This window comes from Taudactylus pleione, unplaced genomic scaffold, assembly GCF_031769625.1.
Source record: "Taudactylus pleione unplaced genomic scaffold, aTauple2 ptg000535l, whole genome shotgun sequence".
NCBI lineage: Eukaryota > Metazoa > Chordata > Amphibia > Anura > Myobatrachidae > Taudactylus > Taudactylus pleione.
In genome coordinates this window covers 7,913,960-7,934,893 of record NW_028284937.1, presented here as the reverse complement: position 1 = coordinate 7,934,893, position 20,934 = coordinate 7,913,960, and the positions used below count along the sequence as shown (strand labels likewise).

The 20,934-nt window shown below is 42.9% G+C and overlaps 1 protein-coding gene and 2 pseudogenes across 1 annotated transcript in view; 2 read left to right on the top strand and 1 right to left on the bottom strand.

The window, feature by feature from the left end:
* Window positions 1-20,934, top strand: part of SYT5 (synaptotagmin 5) — a 354,594-nt gene that overhangs the window by 252,740 nt on the left and 80,920 nt on the right. The window contains exons 2-3 of the mRNA XM_088450947.1: window positions 3,755-3,921; window positions 16,343-16,524. Of these exons, the coding sequence (XP_088307073.1) occupies window positions 3,762-3,921; window positions 16,343-16,524 (342 nt within the window). The 5' untranslated portion in view covers window positions 3,755-3,761. The remainder of the gene's footprint in view (window positions 1-3,754; window positions 3,922-16,342; window positions 16,525-20,934) is intronic.
* On the bottom strand, window positions 9,011-9,130 carry LOC148501092 (5S ribosomal RNA; annotated as a pseudogene).
* Window positions 10,171-10,290, top strand: LOC148501091 (5S ribosomal RNA; annotated as a pseudogene).

Sequence of the window (20,934 nt, the reverse complement as noted above, 5' to 3'; positions counted from 1 at the left end):
AATGTGTTTACCATTTACTGCCATGCTTTCTGTGCTATATTGTGGAACACACGAATCCTAGTAGGACCATGTAAGAAGTGTCGGTTACAGGTTAAGTTACTTTTAAGCCCTGAACAGTGCACACATTGATGCATTTGTTCAGCACAGATCCAGGCTTCTGTTTCCTGTAACAATGACATTATCATGACATCTCTGAGGTGACTGTGTCTGGCAGCCATGCTTTGATTTGTAAATAGCAGCTAGCAGTTCCACTGGGGAGCCTCTTGTAGTGGATAACAGGGACGGTTGCTACGGAGATGATTTGTGAGGATTCAGCGTGGTGTGTACCAGTGCCTGGAAATAAGGATTGCTGCACAGATGCTGCCTAGCAGATCCCCAATGTTAATTACAGTCTCATCAGACTCATAAATGCACCAATCACACAGCCAAACAATATTTTGTACCTTAATGTCATTAGATGTGGAACACATGGGCCATATTAAATTTGAAGCGAAAAGGCCATTATCGGCGATAATTTTCGACTATTTTCATTATACCCATATTCAAAGACTTTTTGCCGGTGCGAAAAGACTTTGTGAAAAAAAAATGGGGATAAGTTTTCACCATGTTTTACATGGCGAAAAAAAGTGCAGAATTGGGGTTTAGGGGTTGCAGGCTTAAAAAAAATAGCATGCAGTCCTGGGAATACCCCCTAAAAATGAACTGTGTCAAAAAAATAAATAAAAAAATAGGGACACCCCAAAAAAATGTATTTAATTTTGGGGTAAAAAAAAAATGGGGAACACGTTTTTAAATAGCAAAATTAATTCAGGGGGGGGTTCCCAAGTATGTGGCAGGTGTTTAAAAGAATGCGGGTGGTAGTGGCAGGTATATTTTTGAAGAATTTTTAAAATGCGCTTTAGGGACTTTAAAATATGCTTACCCCCATTTTCATATGCCCCAAATTTGATAGGAATAGTTATTTTTACAAAAAATAAAAAATAAGTGCTATTCTCCACCCCTTCTTCATAGCCGCAAATATCACCTGCCGTGGCTAGTACAAACCCTGACTTCTTTCAGCAGGCAAAAATGGGGGTACCCATAGTGATCCCCCATGTCTGGACATCTTTAGGGGGGGCCCAGGCACATTTGACGAAAATTCATGTTTTTTTCGTAGATCCAATTTCGCCGGGTCCCTCTTTCGCTCCTTTTAAATTGAATACGGGGATAAGCGGGCACGCGCCCGATACTTTATCCCCACTCCAACCTCCGATGTGGAGCGAAAAGTCCAGCACTGACTTTCCGCTCCTATATTGAATATGGCCCATGGTGTCAGTACAACTCACCCCTGGCTGGTGTGAACTGGGTACAAAAGTTTATCTAGACTAACGCCTCCTCTGTTGCCTCCCTTCCCTCCTCGTTTTCTCTGTCCATAGTCTAATTTCTGCAAAAGTCTAAACATGTATATTTAAATGTGAGGTGTTTGGAGTGATTTTTAACTGAGGCTACAACATGATTATTGAGCTTGGTATATTTAGTACTACTTAGGTGTACTGGTATTACCTGCATTGTTCAGGGCATCAATAAATTATTACGAACTTATTGTTAACTTGGACATCATTCTATTTTTATGTGCAATCTAATAAATCAATAGCATTGCCTAAATGTTGTTTTGAAAGTTTAATTTTATTATTTTCAACATTTTATGTGATTACAAAAAACTCCCCTGCACACACACACACGCACACTTGCACACGTACACGCATACATGCCGGAGAGGAGGTAGAAGTGGGAGGTGCTAGGGCATGGCCCTGCAAATCGTCTTATTTTGGTGGCCCCACCACTCAGTGTTCAATTCTGCGGTTTGCTGCAGCAGATGCAGGTCTATGGTGACTTGATTCAACGTGAGGCATACTTTCTTACTCTCTCAGAATGTTTAGGAGACTCCTGAATTGTATGCCAGTTTCCCGCATGCTGCTCGCTGCCATCTACCATGTGAAGTCAGCGGTCTGGGTGCTGAATTATGTCATCATAGCCGATTCCGCATCTTACAATGCTGTATAGTGATGTCCAGGACCACGATGACACAATTGCAGCACCACACATCCACACCTTGCTGTCCCCTCCTCCAGAGTGGGGTCCTTAAATTTCGGCAAGTACGTGTGGAAGTGTTCTGGATTGGGAAGGCCGGTCTATACTCCCAAGAGTGTGGCAGTCTCTAGGTTATTCCAGGAGGGTAGGCCAAGAGGCATTGGGGCCTCATATGCCATACAGTGGTACAGTTTGTAGTTTGAGTTTAGGAGAATAATAACCTTGAGAACAGAAACAGTGTAAATATTTCTGCTGTATTTTTACTCAGTTCTCACCTTCACCCCCCCAAAAAAAAATAACGTTATAGACCATGGTATAAATTGGATACAGAGGGCAGGAGGAAAGGACCAAAAACAAAGGCGACCGAGCACACACAAAAATAAAATAAAAAAACTAAAAAAGGGGGGGGGGAGGAGAGAACAAACAAACCGAAACAAACACAACAGCATCTTGCTCCCAGGTACTGGACAAAAGAAATGGGAAGAGGGTGGAATCCAAACAATGCAATCATTTAATCATCTTCGCCTATAACACTATTATAGAAATAATGTAGACAATTAAAATTCCCACCAATTTCAATACAACTAAAGGGCGGTACACTCTAGCCAATGTCTATTATGTACGACCTGGTTAGCGATGGGACCAGGTGGGGTTGTCGGTATCGGCAAGTGCATACACACTTGCCGATGCCGTCAGCGATGGTGGCCCCCACTAACGATAACATCTGTCGGACCTGTATGCAGGTCCAATGGAGGAATACGCTGATGACACGTAGGAGCGCCCATGATCAGTGACATAGCGGGTACACACTGGCCGATGTGGACGATATATCGGCCCAATCCGCCGGTTAGGGCGACATATCGTCTAGTGTGTACCCAGCATTAGACTTTTCTTCTCTGATCAAAGAGAAATAAAACAAACAAAACAGAATAGTGTATTTAATATTCTTTACTTTTAAATATATATTGTGACAGCGCAAAGACATTTTTGGTCTAAAAAATTTACAGACTGATGACACGAACAATGTACAGATGTCTACACTGTTACATAAAGTAGATGCAAAGGGTCAAACATTACCAATTGTACAGGACTCTCAGGGTTAGGAGCTGGATGGTATAAAGAATTAAAGATCTAATAAATAATCAATATGTTCACAATTTGCAGGTTACTTCATAGAAAATTACATTAGCTATAATTTTCAGGCCACTAATTTTGGATGGAACAGTGATAATAATAATCCCGATTTAGTGTCCACAAACACTAGTTGTGCCAAGTTTGACTGTGAAGTTGAACTGTCACGTGTCGCCCACTGCTGACGCTTATGATCTTAGTCAGTCAGGTAGCTTGTTGCAACCTTTGGCCAATAGTGGTAAATGTACGGAATGATGACAGAAACAATGTACAGTTGTCTACACTGTTCCAAAACGTAGATGCAAAGGGGGCGTAAGTTCATACCAGGAGCCGAGATAGCTGTTGATGCCTCCCCACTTACATTCACTTCCAACATCCCAGTCCCAGCAGCACTTACGCACACTCCCCCTAAACCACATTCACTGCCAACACTCCAGCAGCACCCAGACCCACACCCTCCTCCCAGTAAGGGATTGTCCAATGATATATTGTGCAAAAAAAAATAAAAACTAATTTTCTGCAATTCAATTAATATTTTTCTTCCCCCCCACAGCTCAACAATGAGCCAGGAGCGTAGATCTGCCGGGTTTGCATCTGAGCAGACGACGCACACCACGGCCTTGCCGGAGCCCCACCAAAATGGCACGGATATATCGACCAAACACAATGTCTTCTCGGACATGAAGGACAAATTTATGAATGAACTGAGCAAACTACCAAGTAAGGAAATGTCAAGTGTACCGTTTGTCCGCCAGGGAAGAAGACAGCTAAAAATGTTCAGTGCATGACAACCTTAGGCCCTGCGTGCGCTGTAAGAATCAATGTATCTCCATTTGTCCTGGAGGAGAGATTGTCACATTGAATTGTCACAGCTATATAGTTTCTAAAGCAGCTAAGGTTGAGAGGAGACATTTATCACGAAGTCTACACAGGCGTTACGTAAAAGGCCAAGATGTTACTTAAGTATCTTTAAAGATCCCTAATGAATGGATTATATTATTGATGAAACAAAATGCTCAGTATACACAGATATCATGAAAGGCATATTCATTATAGAGATATATGCTACCTAGGAACAAACTTGTTATATTACGCTGAAAATATATTTACCACTGCTATTCTCAATTTGACACATTAGTTCCTAGGCTCAATGAACAAGTTCCACTTCAGCCGTAGGAAGCCAGGCAAGCTTTAGGCTTTTAATAATTCAACAATACATTCCCAGTTAATATATTTTCTACTGAGAACTGATTTGAATTACCTCCGTTCATTAAGAATTGATGTTCGGGAAACACACATGTACAGTGCTTTACCATCCTGTGATATTCACCAATATCTTTTTCTTATTATTATTAATAATGCATAGAGGTGAATCGGCTGTGAGGATTATGTTATAATTAATGGTTGTGCGCACATTAAAAAAAAAGGTGAAAACCGAAGATAATGGCTGAACTTGTGTGTGACTAATATTAATGCAGAAGGTTACTATTATGTATGACAAACAGCTGTCTTGATTGATAGGCGAAAGAGCATTTTAGACATACAGTATTTACCTAAATATCAACACTTTAATTATGTAGGTGTAGTGTTCTTTTTGGGATAGATCCCTGAATCCTAGTATCAGAGCAGAGGCTAGGATACAGTATATGGTAGGCTCTCTCAGGTCAGTGTATGTCCCTCTAGGCTTGGAGCAGGGCTGGGATAGGGCAGGGCTGGGATAGGTCCCGGAGCCTTCTACAGGTCAGTGTGTGTACTAAACCTCTATGCTTGGAATAGAGGCTGGGATAGACCCCATAGCCCTCTGCAGGTCAGTATATGTACTTAGTCTCTAAGCTCGGAGCAGGGCTTGGATAGATCCCAGAGCCCTCTGCAGGTCAGTGTTTGTCCTTAGGCTCTAGGCTCAGAGCTGGGCTGGGATAGATCCCAGAGCCCTCTGCAGGTCAGTGTATGTCCTTAGCTTCTAGGTTTGGAGCAGGGGCTGGGATAAATCCCAGAGCCCTTTGCAGATCATTGCGCGTCCTTGGCCTCTAAGGTGTTCTTAGCTTCTAAGCTTGGAGCAAGGGCTGGAATAGATTCCTGGAAATCTACAGGTTAGTGTATGTCCTTAGCCTCTAGACTCAGAGCAGGGACTGAGGTTGATCCCATCCCAGCCCTTTGCAGTTCAGTGTATGCAGGGGTGTATCTAGGGATTCAAGCGCCCCTGGCAATGTAATGTACTGGTGCCCCCCCTACCCCCTTATGCAGTGCCCCCAGTAGTAATCCCCCCTATGCTGCATTGCCCCCAGTAGTAGTCCCCCCTATACAGTGCCCCCAGTAATAGTACCCAGTAGTAGTCCCCCTATACAGTGCCCTCAGTAATAGTACCCAGTAGTAGTCCCCCCTATACAGTGCCCTCAGTAATAGTACCCAGTAGTAGTCCCCTCTATACAGTGCCCTCAGTAATAGTACCCAGTAGTAGTCCCCTCTATACAGTGCCCTCAGTAATAGTACCCAGTAGTAGTCCCCTCTATACAGTGCCCTCAGTAATAGTACCCAGTAGTAGTCCCCTCTATACAGTGCCCTCAGTAATAGTACCCAGTAGTAGTCCCCTCTATACAGTGCCCTCAGTAATAGTACCCAGTAGTAGTCCCCTCTATACAGTGCCCTCAGTAATAGTACCCAGTAGTAGTCCCCTCTATACAGTGCCCTCAGTAATAGTACCCAGTAGTAGCCCCCTATACAGTGCCCTCAGTAATAGTACCCAGTAGTAGTCCCCTCTATACAGTGCCCTCAGTAATAGTACCCAGTAGTAGTCCCCTCTATACAGTGCCCTCAGTAATAGTACCCAGTAGTAGTCCCCTCTATACAGTGCCCTCAGTAATAGTACCCAGTAGTAGTCCCCTCTATAAAGTGCCCTCAGTAATAGTACCCAGTAGTAGCCCCCTATACATTGCCCTCAGTAATAGTACCCAGTAGTAGTCCCCTCTATACAGTGCCCTCAGTAATAGTACCCAGTAGTAGTCCCCTCTATACAGTGCCCTCAGTAATAGTACCCAGTAGTAGTCCCCTCTATACAGTGCTTTCAGTAATAGTACCCAGTAGTAGTCCCCGCTATACAGTGCCCTCAGTAATAGTACCCAGTAGTAGTCCCCTCTATACAGTGCCCTCAGTAATAGTACCCAGTAGTAGTCCCCCCTATACAGTGCCCCCAGTAGTAGCCCCCTATACAGTGCCCCCAGTAGTAATCCCCCCTATGCTGCATTGCCCCCAGTAGTAGTCCCCCCTATACAGTGCCCCCAGTAATAGTACCCAGTAGTAGACCCCCTATACAGTGCCCCCAGTAATAGTACCCAGTAGTAGACCCCTATACAGTGCCCTCAGTAATAGTACCCAGTAGTAGTCCCCTCTATACAGTGCCCCCAGTAGTAGTCCCCCCTATGCATAGCCCCCAGTAGTAGTTCCCCCCTAAACATTGTCCCCAGTAGTAGCCCCCTATACAGTGCCCCCAGTAGTAGACCCCTATACAGTGCCCCCAGTAGTAGTCCTCCTATACAGTGCCCCCAGTAGTAGTCCCCTATACAGTGCCCCCAGTAGTGGCCACCCCCCTAAATTGCCCCCAGTAGTGGCCACCCCTATACAGTGCTCCCAGTAGTGGCCACCCCCATAAATTGCCCCCAGTAGTGGCCACCCCAATACAGTAGCGTGCACCCCCCCATAAAGTGCCCCCAGTAGCGGATACCCCCTATTTCAGTGCCCCCCCCCGTGCCAGGCTTACACAAACACACCTACAAAGAACAAAAAAAAATTCAACTTACCTGGTCCCCGCTCCTGACGCGACCGCCGCTGCCCGAGTCCCAGTCCGCTCTTCTCCTGCATGGGAGAGACGCCATAACGTATGACATCTCTTCCATCACATACTGCGGGGGGAGCCGGAACACGGAGCTCATTAGTGAGCTCCAGCCGGCTCCCTCCGCGGACGACGCAGCAGCTAATGAGAATCTGTCTGACTTTCATTAGCTGGCTGCTATTAAAACACACAGCTGCCGCTGGTGGATGTGTGTTTGTTACTGTGTAGGGCAGACCGCTCTCACTGCGGTATGCCCTACACTTGTGGGGCCGAGGGACTTGTCCACCCCTTGGCTACTGGTGGCACTGCTGGGCGGCACCCCCCCCTTTGGTCTGCGCCCCTGGTGAGTGCCATCCTGGCCAATGGGTAGATACGCCCCTGAGTGTATGTCCTTAGCCTGTAGGCTCAGAGCAGGGACTGGGGTTGATCTCAGAGCCCTCTGTAGGTTAGTGTCTGTATTTAGCCTCAAGGCTCAGAGCAGGGGCTGGGGAAGACATCAGGCCCTCTGCAGGTCAGTGTGTGTCCTTTTTGTGCCTTTAGATCTGTGGCTGTGCAGTGTGCTTGCTAGTAGCACTCTTATTTTAGTTTTAGTGCTGTGACCCTGAGCTTTCTGACTTTGTACATCTAATCCCTGTTTCCCTCTAAGTACCATGTCTGTCTTGTATCCTTTTATTATTTATTAACATATAGTTATATAGCGCACATACTGTATTTTCCACAGCGCTTTACTGAGAATATTTTGGTTTCTGTCTCATTAGATCTTACAATCTATATTCCCTATCACATATAAATACTGTACATACACACTAGGGTTATTGTTTTGCCACAAGCCAATTAACCTAGCAGTGTGTTTTTGGAGTGTGGAGGGAAACTGGAGCACCCAGAGGAAACCCACCCAATGGGGAGAACATACAATCTCCACAGATGGACCATGACTTGGATATGAACTCATGACCTCAGTGCTTTGAGGCTGTAATGCTAACCACTACATTATCCTAACTGAGGCCTAGTCCTACCCTACATTGTTTACCCAGTGTTTGCCTTGCTCCATTATTAATCCTAACCTTATTTACTAAAAGGTTTTTATATATATATATATATATATATATATATATATATACATAGAATCGAGGAAAACAGCGGCACTCACAGGACTGGATAAAGAAAGACTCAGGTACACAAGTGTTGTGTAATATTCAACGTTTCAGTCGGTGAAGACTTTTATCAAGAACGCAAAGTAAATACAAAGTACAAACCTTTATAGGACTGTGATGCGGTGATGAAAATGCTATCCGCGCCCATCTTGTCAGTCGCCGGGTGAGTGACGTCATCAGCGTGCGGCCGAACTGTCACGATGTACGTGATGACGTTCGGCGTGTGACGCTGGAGGTGATGACGCACGCCCACCGGCGTCAGCTACAAGTCAAGGGGCGGGGTTATATGATAGGTAACCATAGCGACAATGTGTAACGTAAATACTAGCAGACGTGCACTGAGAAGAGCATAGTGAGTGATGACAATATGTACAGTGCTTTCCAATATACCGAAAGCCAACAATAATAGAAATAACCTTGTAGGTAACAGGATAAATAAGTACATACGTGCTAATAAAAACATCAAATACAACATATAACATATAAACTTATATACTGCAATGGTCATCATGGAAAAGACCGGGCAACAATAAGTAAAATGGTGCAATGACTAGGTAGCTAAAAAAGCAATGTAATATCGACTAAAATATATATCTGGATGAAAAAATCCGTACGATGCAAAGTACTGATATCACAATAATCAGAAGTAATAGCTGAAAAAAGGCAAAAAATATAAAATGGGTATATATATGTATTACGATAATGGAATCAAGCAGGAGAGACTGCCAAAGATGTGTTCAGGACCATGCCACATGAAGGGTAAAGGAGATCATACTGACCATGTGAGGTAGGGAAAGGTGAAAATTGGAAAAGGTCCAGAAGTAAGTTTGGTTTACTAAACCTGGTATTCCAAGGGAGTCACCCACCCTAGTACTGACCAGGCCAGACACTGATTAGCTTTCAAGATCGGACGAGATCAGGCATATCCAGTGTGAGTATGATAGTAAACCTTAAAAGGAAAAGTAACCATTAGACTCTCCCACAATCAAACCTCTAAAGTAGGTCACAGATCAATACCACTAAGTGAAGCCTTGATCCAAACACAAAAGAGGCATAAATCCATAGAATAGGACTAGGACTGTAAATGACACTGAATGGAGCGGTGCTGACTATCACAATTAAGCACCAATGAATAAAGTAGATATCAAAATGTACATCAAAGCCAATGTAAGGTCATAAATAGGTCCTGTGAAGAGATGATGAAAAACAACGGTGAATAGGCAACCAGTAACGCACACCAGGAGAAAAATCAGATTTACAGAAAACAAGCAAATGATAATGTCTCATTGAGGCCCAAAGGAGCAACAGTGTTCATATTATGGATCCAACGTGCTTCCAATTGCAGTAGACGTTTATCTCTGTCTCCACCTCTCTTCATAGTAGGCACGTGATCGATAATCTTGTGTCTTAAAGTAGCCAGTGGATGTTTGAGTTCTTTAAAATGACGTGCCACTGGCTGATCATTGTCTTTTCCTTCAAGTGCTTGTCTAATGGCAGTGCGGTGTTGCGCCATCCTAATCCTCATGGTACAGGACGTTTTGCCTATGTAGGCCAGGCCACACGGACACCAGATGATATAGATAACAAACTTGCTCATGCAATTGAGAATATGTCTTATAAGGATACGTCTCCCTGAGTGTGGATGAACAACATACGAGCTGGTTGCCATATGTCTGCATGTAGTGCAGCCTATGCATTTGTAACAGCCAGGTTTGCGGGCAAGAAAATTAGATCCCTGTGCATCTTCAGATGTAGAAATATCATTGTGTACCAGCCATTCTTTCAGATTTTTGCCTCTCCTATAGCCCATCATGATTCTAGAGGAATGAAAAGGTTTAAGATTGCTGATGGTATTTACAGTCCTAGTCCTATTCTATGGATTTATGCCTCTTTTGTGTTTGGATCAAGGCTTCACTTAGTGGTATTGATCTGTGACCTACTTTAGAGGTTTGATTGTGGGAGAGTCTATTGGTTACTTTTCCTTTTAAGGTTTACTATCATACTCACACTGGATAAGCCCGATCTCGTCCGATCTTGGAAGCTAATCAGTGTCTGGCCTGGTCAGTACTAGGGTGGGTGACTCCCTTGGAATACCAGGTTTAGTAAACCAAACTTACTTCTGGACCTTTTCCAATTTTCACCTCTCCCTACCTCACATGGTCAGTATGATCTCCTTTACCCTTCATGTGGCATGGTCCTGAACACATCTTTGGCAGTCTCTCCTGCTTGATTCCATTATCGTAATACATGTATATACCCATTTTAGATTTTTTGCCTTCTTTCAGCTATTACTTCTGATTATTGTGATATCAGTACTTTGCATCGTACGGATATTTTCATCCAGATATATATTTTAGTCGATATTACATTGCTTTTTTAGCTACCTAGTCATTGCACCATTTTACTTATTGTTGCCCGGTCTTTTCCATGATGACCATTGCAGTATATAAGTTTATATGTTATATGTTGTATTTGATGTTTTTATTAGCACGTATGTACTTATTTATCCTGTTACCTACAAGGTTATTTCTATTATTGTTGGCTTTCGGTATATTGGAAAGCACTGTACATATTGTCATCACTCACTATGCTCTTCTCAGTGCACGTCTGCTAGTATTTACGTTACACATTGTCGCTATGGTTACCTATCATATAACCCCGCCCCTTGACTTGTAGCTGACGCCGGTGGGCGTGCGTCATCACCTCCAGCGTTGCACGCCGTACGTCATCACATACATCGTGACAGTTCGGCCGCACGCTGATGACGTCACTCACCCGGCGACTGACAAGATGGGTACGGATAGCATTTTCATCACCGCATCACAGTCCTATAAAGGTTTGTACTTTGTATTTACTTTGCGTTCTTGATAAAAGTCTGCACCGACTGAAACGTCGAACATTACACAACACTTGTGTACCTGAGTCTTTCTTTATCCAGTCCTGTGAGTGCCGCTGTTTTCCTCGATTCTACACATCAGGTTCTCTAACCTCAGATGGCACCTGGGCAAGTATAGTTGGTTATTGTGGAGTGCCGGCTTCAGTGACTTTATATATATACATACATATAATATCTCTATATCTATTATTATAAAATAGGCCCCTGATGTAAATTATGTAATCACGCAAGTTTGTGTGAAGGCCGAATGTGCACCATAAACCTAACCCCAGATTCAACTGCACGCGCCGTGCACCTTAGGTATGACATGCATGTGCGCGGTGCAGCGACATAAGAGAAGATGACCGCGTACCGGAGGGGGTAAGTTTAATGTGTCGAGAGCAGGCGTAAGCTGGGAGAGGGGGTGCTGCTGAGGGGACGTGGTGGCTGAGGTGACACAGGGATGCTGGGTGCATTTATTTACCAGTGACAGATTATAGTGCCTACATACAGGGCCGGATTAAGGCTTGTGGGGGCCCCAGGGCAACTAAGTTGAGGGGGCCCCCTTCAAGCCACACAGAGCCCAGCCCAGCCATGCCCCCAGTAGCAGTCCCCCTCAACAGTAGTCCCCCCAGGAACACCCCTAGTAGTGATTCCCCCTCTATGCTGTGTCCCCCAGTAGTGGTCCCAGCAGTGTGCAGTGCCCCCAGTAGTATCCCCAGCAGTGCCCTTAGTAGTAATCCGTACCCTCCCCAGCAGTGCCCTTAGGAGTAGTCTGTTCCCTCCCCAGCAGTGCCCTAAGTAGTAGTCATCCCCCTCCAGCCGGCCAGACACACACACACACACAGGAAAGAAAAAAAAAATCTCCATTTACCTTAATCCCCGCTCCGGCATCTGCTCCTCCATTCGGCGTCCTCCCGGGCCGGCCCGCTCTGCATGATGGCAGGGACGTCGACGTCTCTCTCATCAGCCACTGCGGGAGCCGGAGAACGGAGGCTCCGCCAGTGGACCGTAGCGCAGCAGCCGATGAGAGTCTGTCTGACTCTCATCGGCTGCTAAAACAAACACACAGTTGCCGGCACCGGAGGATGTGTGTTTGTGCTGTGTAGTGCGGACGGCACTTATGTGCCGTCCACACTACCGCCCTGCCCCAAGCTGATGCAGCAGCACTGAATGTGCTGCTGGCCTGTCTAAATATTCTCTTTATAGGGACTTTTACCATTGATTAGTATATCAGTCTTTGCTCTATTCTGAATTCATAGTCCCTCTTGGCATAATACCTAAAAGTACGTTATTTCTTTCTTTGGGAATTCATTCTCCCTCCATTACTAATCAAAAGTGTCTTGATAATTAAACATGATTGTATGCATAATTATTCAATTCTGCATTACAAATCCTTTATATTTTTTATTCAGGAATACATTTTGTAATTTAGCAGTCCCCGGCCCATGGAGCTATCCCCAATAATTGCTGCGGTCACCCCTTCATACATTGTGGGGATACTTGGTAATTTCTGCAATCTTCAGAAACTATATGTTTGCTGAGGATTTCCTTCGAAAATGCCCTTTAAAATGTTGTTCCTGGTCTTCTCAAAGCTTTTGTACCCTCATAAAATTTATGTTTAATTAAAAAGACAATAATTTCCACATTGTTCTGAGTGTATCTTGTTTTTCTGTAGATTTGAGGTAAAACATTGATACTGAGGAAAACAATGTGTTAAATTTGTTAATTTCTTCCTTTCATTTATTCATTTTCCATTTTCCTTCTGTTTGCCTTCATTTTGTTACTGTAAGCTCATGCCAGAAAAGGTAAGTGGTCATACTGTTCACCCTGCTTCAGATCCACCTATATATTAACCGTTGTGTTATGTTTTAGCTGATTAGTGGATTATACAAACTCAGCACTCATCCAGTAGGTCGGACTTGGGGCCTGGTGCAGAGTTATACGCAGGGGCGTTTTAAGAGAGTAGGGGGCCCCTTGTGCATCCTTCGTTTGAGCCCCCTCCTCTTCCCAGAATCTACTGCACATGCCCGGGTCTCCAGGAAAATGGCACCCACGCCTTTTTCTCGGGGACGTCTTTTCTGCGCATGCCTGAGTCACAGGGAAAATGGTCACCACGTGTGTGCGTTGCAGCTGGGATGCAAGCGCAGACCACCGATAATCGCTCAACTGTGTGAACATTGGAATAGCGTACAACTCTGAATCAGCCCCCTGGAACGTTTAAACAAACTGTACATACGTATATCATCTACCTCTCCACTGTCCAGAGTAGCATTGTCTTAGTAAAAATGAAGAGAGAAGACATTTTGCTTATGTTACATATATAAACCAAACACTGCACAAATAGAAATGAATGATGGCATGGAAACCTAAAACCTATTTCTAGGTAAATACAGTAGGTAAAGAACACCGGCCATGGTTGTTAATTGACTCTGGATTCTAAGGGGGGGATTCAATTAGCCGCGGTAAATGACTGAGCGCTAATTAATCCCCCGCGGCTATCCAATTAGCCCCATAACGCGGTCTGCAGCACTTAACAGAGTTTTATTTTTCCGGACCACGGCAGGCTCCAAAAAAGAAAATCCTTGATAATTAGCCTGTTCTCGGGAAGCCGCCAGCAAAAAAACACAGGTCCTTGAACTTATCACGGATTCTATGTGTATTCGCCTGAAAATAGATCATTTTCTGGTGCAAAAAACGGGCTTTAATGGAATTGCCCGAAGCTAAAACATGGGGAAAAGTCACGTTTTTCGACCCCAAAAAACGATTGTGGCTAATTGAATTCCTCCCTAAATTGTACATTAGCCATGTCTTAGGAAAATTAACCTACTTCAGAGTATCTAGTTTCTTCAGCATTTATGACATAAAGGGTTAAACAACTAAATAAGGGGGGGGGGTGAATATAATCCTTGTTATATGTGCATGGCAGCTGAATTCTCTCCTTCCCTGTGATAAAAACAGGATATTTTCATAACACCTGAGTAATTGGTAACATTCAACAAAATTGATGAAGCGATGGTTCACGAGTAACTAGCAGTGGAACATCTGTGCTGTGGAACATGAAATGTCACCCGCCCACGAGGATCCGGCGGCACTGTTTTCCCTAATGATGCAGAGTAACTAGTAGAACCATGATTTTTGGAAGGGAGGGAAATTAGACGGGATGTAGTTGGGATCCATTCCCATCACATCTAGCCACACTAAGCAGATAGGATTCATAGAATGATTTATATAAATTTTCCACAAACCATTAGTAGCAAGAAAAAAAATAAAAAGACTCTGGTACGTTTAGCTATTTACTGAATGTTCTCAGACTGGGATCCTGAAGCAACTTAAGACATCTAGGGGTATACAGTTTTTACGAAAGTGTGGGTTTTTACAAGTGGAGATGTTGCCCATAGCAACCAATCAAATTCTACTTAACATTCATCTAGCACATTATAGAAGATAATAGTTAGAATCTGATTGAAGTTGCGGTTCTGATCTCCTGAGGAGATCCGGACAGGTTCTGATCTAATCGGAATTCGGATTTTAAATCCGAATTTTGGGTTTTAGTTTGTCAAAATTATATGATTTTAGCTGTTTTTAAAATCTTTTTATCAATTAAAAAAAAAAAAATAGATCCAAAACCAAAACACCTGAGGGTGGTTTTGCAAAACTAAAACTCGAAAATGAATCCAGATACAAAACCAAAACACAGGGGTCAGTATAAAATAGATTATAAATATATTTTGCGTAAAAATAAAACAAGTTAAAATATAAAAGTTATTTTCTAAAACACTCCTGACTCCCATAAATCCTTTATACCAGGATATGTTTTGCAGGTTTTATTTTAGGTCTTGAGATACAGATGATAGTAATATAAAGTAATCATTTATATTACACTTAGGACAATCCAGCATCTTGTTCCCACTACCATCATAGAATTAAATGAATCATATGTACTGAAGATGACTGGCTAATCAAATATTTTATGTAAACAAAATATCTCATTTTTCAGAATACCAATGCTATTTGTATAGTGTCACCACTAGACTTACTTATTGGTCGTTTCCCTGACCGTGATATTGTGGAGGTTATATTTTTGACCTATGGCTATACTTATTTCACAGGATAGATCTCTATCCGTGACAAATAAGTATTTTGAATTAAGAAAAGAAATGTTTCTGTGTATTTTGTTGGTCTATATATATACTCAGTCTATATATTTAATATTTGAAAACCAATAACAGTTGCATTTTAATTGTAATAATCTAAAAAAAGAGTGCCCCTCACAGAAGTCTTCTATCATTCAACCCGCAAGAACATGCTATCTAAGCTGACTCCAGGGAGCACCACCAACTGTATAATTACTGTACCGTTGATATTACAAAATCTAATAGTTGTGACAGTTGGTTATATCTGAATTGCGTCTCATCATACTCAACCTAAAAGTTATGATACAGGACCACACCCCACAACAGTAAAGATCAAAGATATCTCAAAGGTCATTATCATCATGGCCAACCACATGAACATGAGAAATGTCATCATTCATGTTCATCTGTATAAAATAAGTTGCATATGTTTTAATCTACGTTGAGCTTTTTACTTTGTGCATATGGCACGTGCCTAATTTGCAAGGTATACTTTTCATTTGTACACTTCACTAAGACACCTATGGCCAGAGCTGCTGAGAGGTTGGCCAGTCCACGATACTGGGTGGTGCGTATGTTGGGGGCATGGCTATGGAACCTAAGGGAGTGTGGGTATGGCTACAATTGCCCGGCAAACTGCAGTGGGTTCTTCATACCCTCCTCCCTCTCAGCACCCCTGCTTGTGGCTGGGCACACGTCTCTGGAGGTTGGCCAGAGAGGTGTCGCTTGCTTCTCACCGCCAAGTAGAAGTACCACACACACTATTTCTTGGCCCTCTATTATTGTATTCATTCTGCCTTCACTTCATGCCCCAGCAAGGCACTGCTCAAAGCCTAATATTATATCAGCACGTTATATTTGACTCTTCCTACTGTATGTAAAATTTCCAGAACTGAGTGAAAAATGAGAACTAACACGAGAGGCTATCATTGTTATATTACCTCATATTTAAAGCATAAATGCCCTTACCTGGACACTGACATAAAATTATCATTGGTTCTCCTTTAGCTGGAAAAACATGCTGGGAGTTGTAGTTGGGTAGAAGAAGATTTAGAGATCCATTAGTTGCCTATGAAATTACAGTTACTATGGTGTATCTACAATGACCATCTGGTAATTTATTTTGCCTTGTGTCTTCCTTTGCCATCAGTTCCTCCCTGGGCTCTGGCTACCATTCTGATTGTTGCTGGACTGCTCCTACTGTGTTGCTGTTTCTGCATCTGTAAGAAATGCTGCGGTAAGAAGAAGAAAGGCAAGAAAGGCAAAGATAAAGTCAAAGCCCAAATCAACATGAAGGAGGTGAAGGACTTGGGGAAGAGTTACATTGATAAGGTAACCCACTATGCACGCTTGTCAGATCTGTAGATAATTCATCAAATCAAAAAGAAGGAAAAGAAAGTTGTCTTAAATGGCGCACTGGTATGAAAATAAAAATTAACGTTTAATGAATCCCATTAAAATATTGTAACATCAAAAGCGAAATATTTAAAACTTATTATACACACACATTCAATAACTGTAATACAAACAAATGAAATGACAGAGAGAGACAGAAAAGTGTGGAATAATTAAAATTCCACTAGACACTTGTTATATTTTAATGTATGTTATATATATGTTCCGATGTATAAGTTGGGTGGCAGCATAAATATGCTCACAATCTGGGAGGAATTTATATCCTATTATTGGATCACTAATCCAATCATATGGGAACATATGTCATTGGAAGTAACCCTGTAAGGGATATCTAATTACGTTAGTCGTTATGTAGATTATAACGGATCCATGGTATATGATTCAATATTGATTCCTCTACCAGTTTGTAAAAAATCAATAATTTAATAGTTTATAAATAATGACATATATTGTCATACATTACTACACATTTAAAATTCACAGGTGTTAATCCATGTTAATATTGGCTTCATAAATTGCCTAGTATGAACACCGTATCATTCATTGTTCCAGCAATTCAGATTAATTGTATATTCTTGTAAACCACATATATTTCTCTGTTAGATAGTTTAGGTTATAAGTATTTTATTACAGTATATGCGTATCATCAGAACATTCAAGCAAATTAGGTCATATACTTATTTTATTAGAGTTGTTATATACCAGGTTGCGTGACGATCTATAGATACCAAAGTCTGATGGTACAGTACAAAGACAATTTACATAAGCAAGTCAGCTTTGATTCTCTCTAAACTAGCAACATTACTGAGGCACTTTGTACCTCATGCCTCATTCACAAGCTCCTAGCGAATTGATGAGAATTGTGGTTCAGTCTGGCTCCGCCGTATATAGGTGAATGATGGCTATAGTTTACATTTTGTGAGCCATTTTCAGACTGGTCACATTACAATGAACATGTGCATTTACCAATATATGGGCAAACTGAATGATACAGTGGACAGGGATAACACAATTCAGTTCTATGGGTGCATCAACTGAAAGTCTTTTGCAGAGACAGTGATTGAAATATCTAGTGACTTACAGGTTGATTTTCTGCATGCAAAATGTATGTAATTTTTGACCTATAAAATCACCAGTTTTTCAAATCTTTTTTCAAAAATTGCCAGAATTTGGCATATAACTAAAGCCACTTATTTTCAAGTGCTAAATTACAACCAGTGAATCTATGAAAGATCAATTGAAAAGATTACGGAGTAAGGGGGTCATTCAGACCCGCTCGCGAGCGGCAGTACGCTCGCAAGCGGGTCGATGTTCCCCACTGCGCATGCGCACGACGGAGGGAGCTACGTCGTGCGCATGCGCGAGACCCGGACTGCGACAGCCAAGCTGTCGCTCCGGGTCTCGCACTAAAGGGGGCGTGCTGTCGATGTTGATTGAACGCCTACCGTCTGAAGCCGGCCCCACTAGTGATGTCAGTGGGAGCCAAAATCACTCCAGGGCTTGCGGCAGCGAGACCCTACCGCAGGGTCTCCGTCGCAAACCTGATGGTCTCGATGGTCAAGACCATCGCGACCATCATCATGGACGCTCGCTATAGCTGTGGGTGGTAACCCACAGCTATGCGAGCGTCCATGAGGACGCTCCAAAAAAAGGTAGGAGGGCCCTGATTCAGAGCGAGCGCTCTGGTCAGAGCGTTCAGCTCTGAATCAGGCCCTAAGTCCCAAAAATAGTTTTCATTGGTTTCAGACAAGATAAGGAAATCAAAGTTCAAACCTAGTGAAATTTAAAAACAATATTTTACTTTCATTTCACACTTTATTACCCCCATAATAAGCTTGGGGTTTCGGGACAGGGGGTACCAATTTTTTCCGGGATCCTCACCTCCCCTGAGATCCCCGGCGTGGCCTGACCGGCTTGGGGTGAGAATGCTTTTGCCCTGGAGACCCGGTAATAGGGCTCCTGGCTGTGGCATTACACCCCGGTCGGTTTGGTCCGGGCTGGTTTTAAATATAGGGTGACCCCTATGCAATTTCTCCCCACTCCTATATTTAAAACCAGAACTGGCCCTGCAGCCTGGTGCTGGTACCTAAATTAGGGTGGAACCCTACTCATTTTGTTCACTGCAATTTTAGGTACCAGGACAGGCTGACAAGTCCGGAGCTGGTTAGGCTTTTGGGGGGGGGGACCCTATGTCATTTTTTTTTTTTTTAAATTAACCCTAATTTAATTATTTACAGGCAGAAACATACACAAATCACACTGATCTGTGTATGTTTCTGGCAAACTCGCAGCTTTGGAGGTGAGTTTTTAAAACTTCAATTTGGCAGAGAGTTTGCTGTCATCTCACCCGAGCTTGTCATCCCGATTCTTGGTAAATTTGAGAGATGTATATTTTAGGTGAAAAGTACTTCCGATTTGCCCGATGGTGAGTTGATTCAAGCTAGCTATCTCACCAGAGTTTTACTAGTGAGAAGAGAGAAATCTCATCTATCTCACAAGACTTTACCTTTAGTAACTTTGCGAGATGAAAATCAACCCTAAAATCACCCGAGAATGACATCTCGACCAATCTCGATTCTTAGAAATGTACCCCTAGGTGTCTATTAGCAGAGTAGACAAATGTAATTGGAGTGCAATATCATTGTATCAGGTTGTAGACAGTCAGCCAGGCTTGGAGCCATGCTTGAGCCAAAATTTCCATGCTGCACTTCACTTTCCTCTTCCTTCTCAGCTAGTTTGAAACAAGATGAGAAGGTGTTGTTAACCCTACATTGTGTACAATAATCAGATTAGGTCGGCGCTACACTGATGCAATATGAAAAAAATTAAATCCAATTAGGATAAATGCACTACACAAAGTGATATGGATCAGCGCTACACCAAGTCAGCGCTGCACTAAATGTGATGGAGAAAAATAAATAAATATGCTGCACAGACTGGTTTAATCCAATATACTCAGTATATATTTATTTGTAAACATCAGGGTCACAATTCCCTTATATGTTAGTTTTAGGAGTGAAGTGCATTGTTGTGAGTGAATGTAGATACCTATGGAAGAACCAGGACTGTAGGTATCAGTTAGGAAAATAGTTTAAGAGTCAATGTCCTGGGTATACAATAGGTATTCTAATAGAATTATGAAATGGTAGACTACTTGTAGTCACCAGTAGTCTCTCTGATATGCAGATAGTAAATGTCTGATGATGTACGCGGGGTGTTGTCAGATTGTGTCTGACGGGGCGGTGTCCCGTATCCCCCAGGTGTACAAACTTACCCTCAGCGTCCTTTACCGCTCACCTCCGGGTGAGCGATGTCCACTTCTTCGGTCTTCAGCCTTACGGTCCCTCGTTCCGCTATGTCTGTCAGCGCGCTTGGATACACGCGCTGACTGGGAAGCAAAGTCCTCACCGTGGGTCTGCGAGACTTCAGGGAAGTGAACTCTCGCGAGATCGTGCACTTGCCCGGGCTCAGCAGTTCCGTCGCGGTGGCTCGACTCAGCGCCGCGAGGAGACTTCAGGAGTGGGACTCGGCAATGTATATGATTTTCTTGGATGAAACAGCGGGTGTCCTCCCAACATGTATCGGCTATACAGCCTTCCTCAGGGGTTAATGTGCGCCATCTTGTGTGTGGCTTTAAGTACTCTATGCCGGCAACCATCTTTGTTGAGGTATATGTGATCATATTGTTGCGGCGGGCCATCTTTGTTGTGGGCTAGTAAATTATTCTCAGTATGGATGTCGTTTATTTCCTATTTAGGTACCAAGGTGATATCTAAATATTGGTTAGATACAAAGATGCATATGTAACCATCTCTATTATATAACCAGAAGTGGGCGGTGCATACTTAACAGGAGAAGTCTGGGGATGGATTATTGCATTATGATAGACCTAACTTCATTATCTGCATTGAGACCCTGTGGTATAAAGGTTTTTAATGTGTAGATCCGTTTTAATTCCTCTCTATTCAGTGTGCCCTCAAAGTCTCCTCCTCTCCAGTTATTTTCCATGCAAGCAATTCCTATGTACCTCTTCCCTTTAGGGTCCTGTCTATGTGCTTCTTTAAAGTGTAAAGAAAGGGAATGAGTTTCTAGTCCCTTCCTTGTATTACAGCGATGTTCAGATATGCAGGTTTTTAGGTTACGCTTGGTCCGACCCACGTATTGAAGGCCGCAGGGGCACTCTATCAGATAAATAACCCCTGTATTGTTGCAGCTAATATGTTGTTGTATTTTGTATGTCATGTTAGTGGTGGTAGATGTAAATTGTTCAATTATTTTAATGCTACTGTATCCTTCTCTACAGTTTTTAAATGTTCCAAAGGGGTA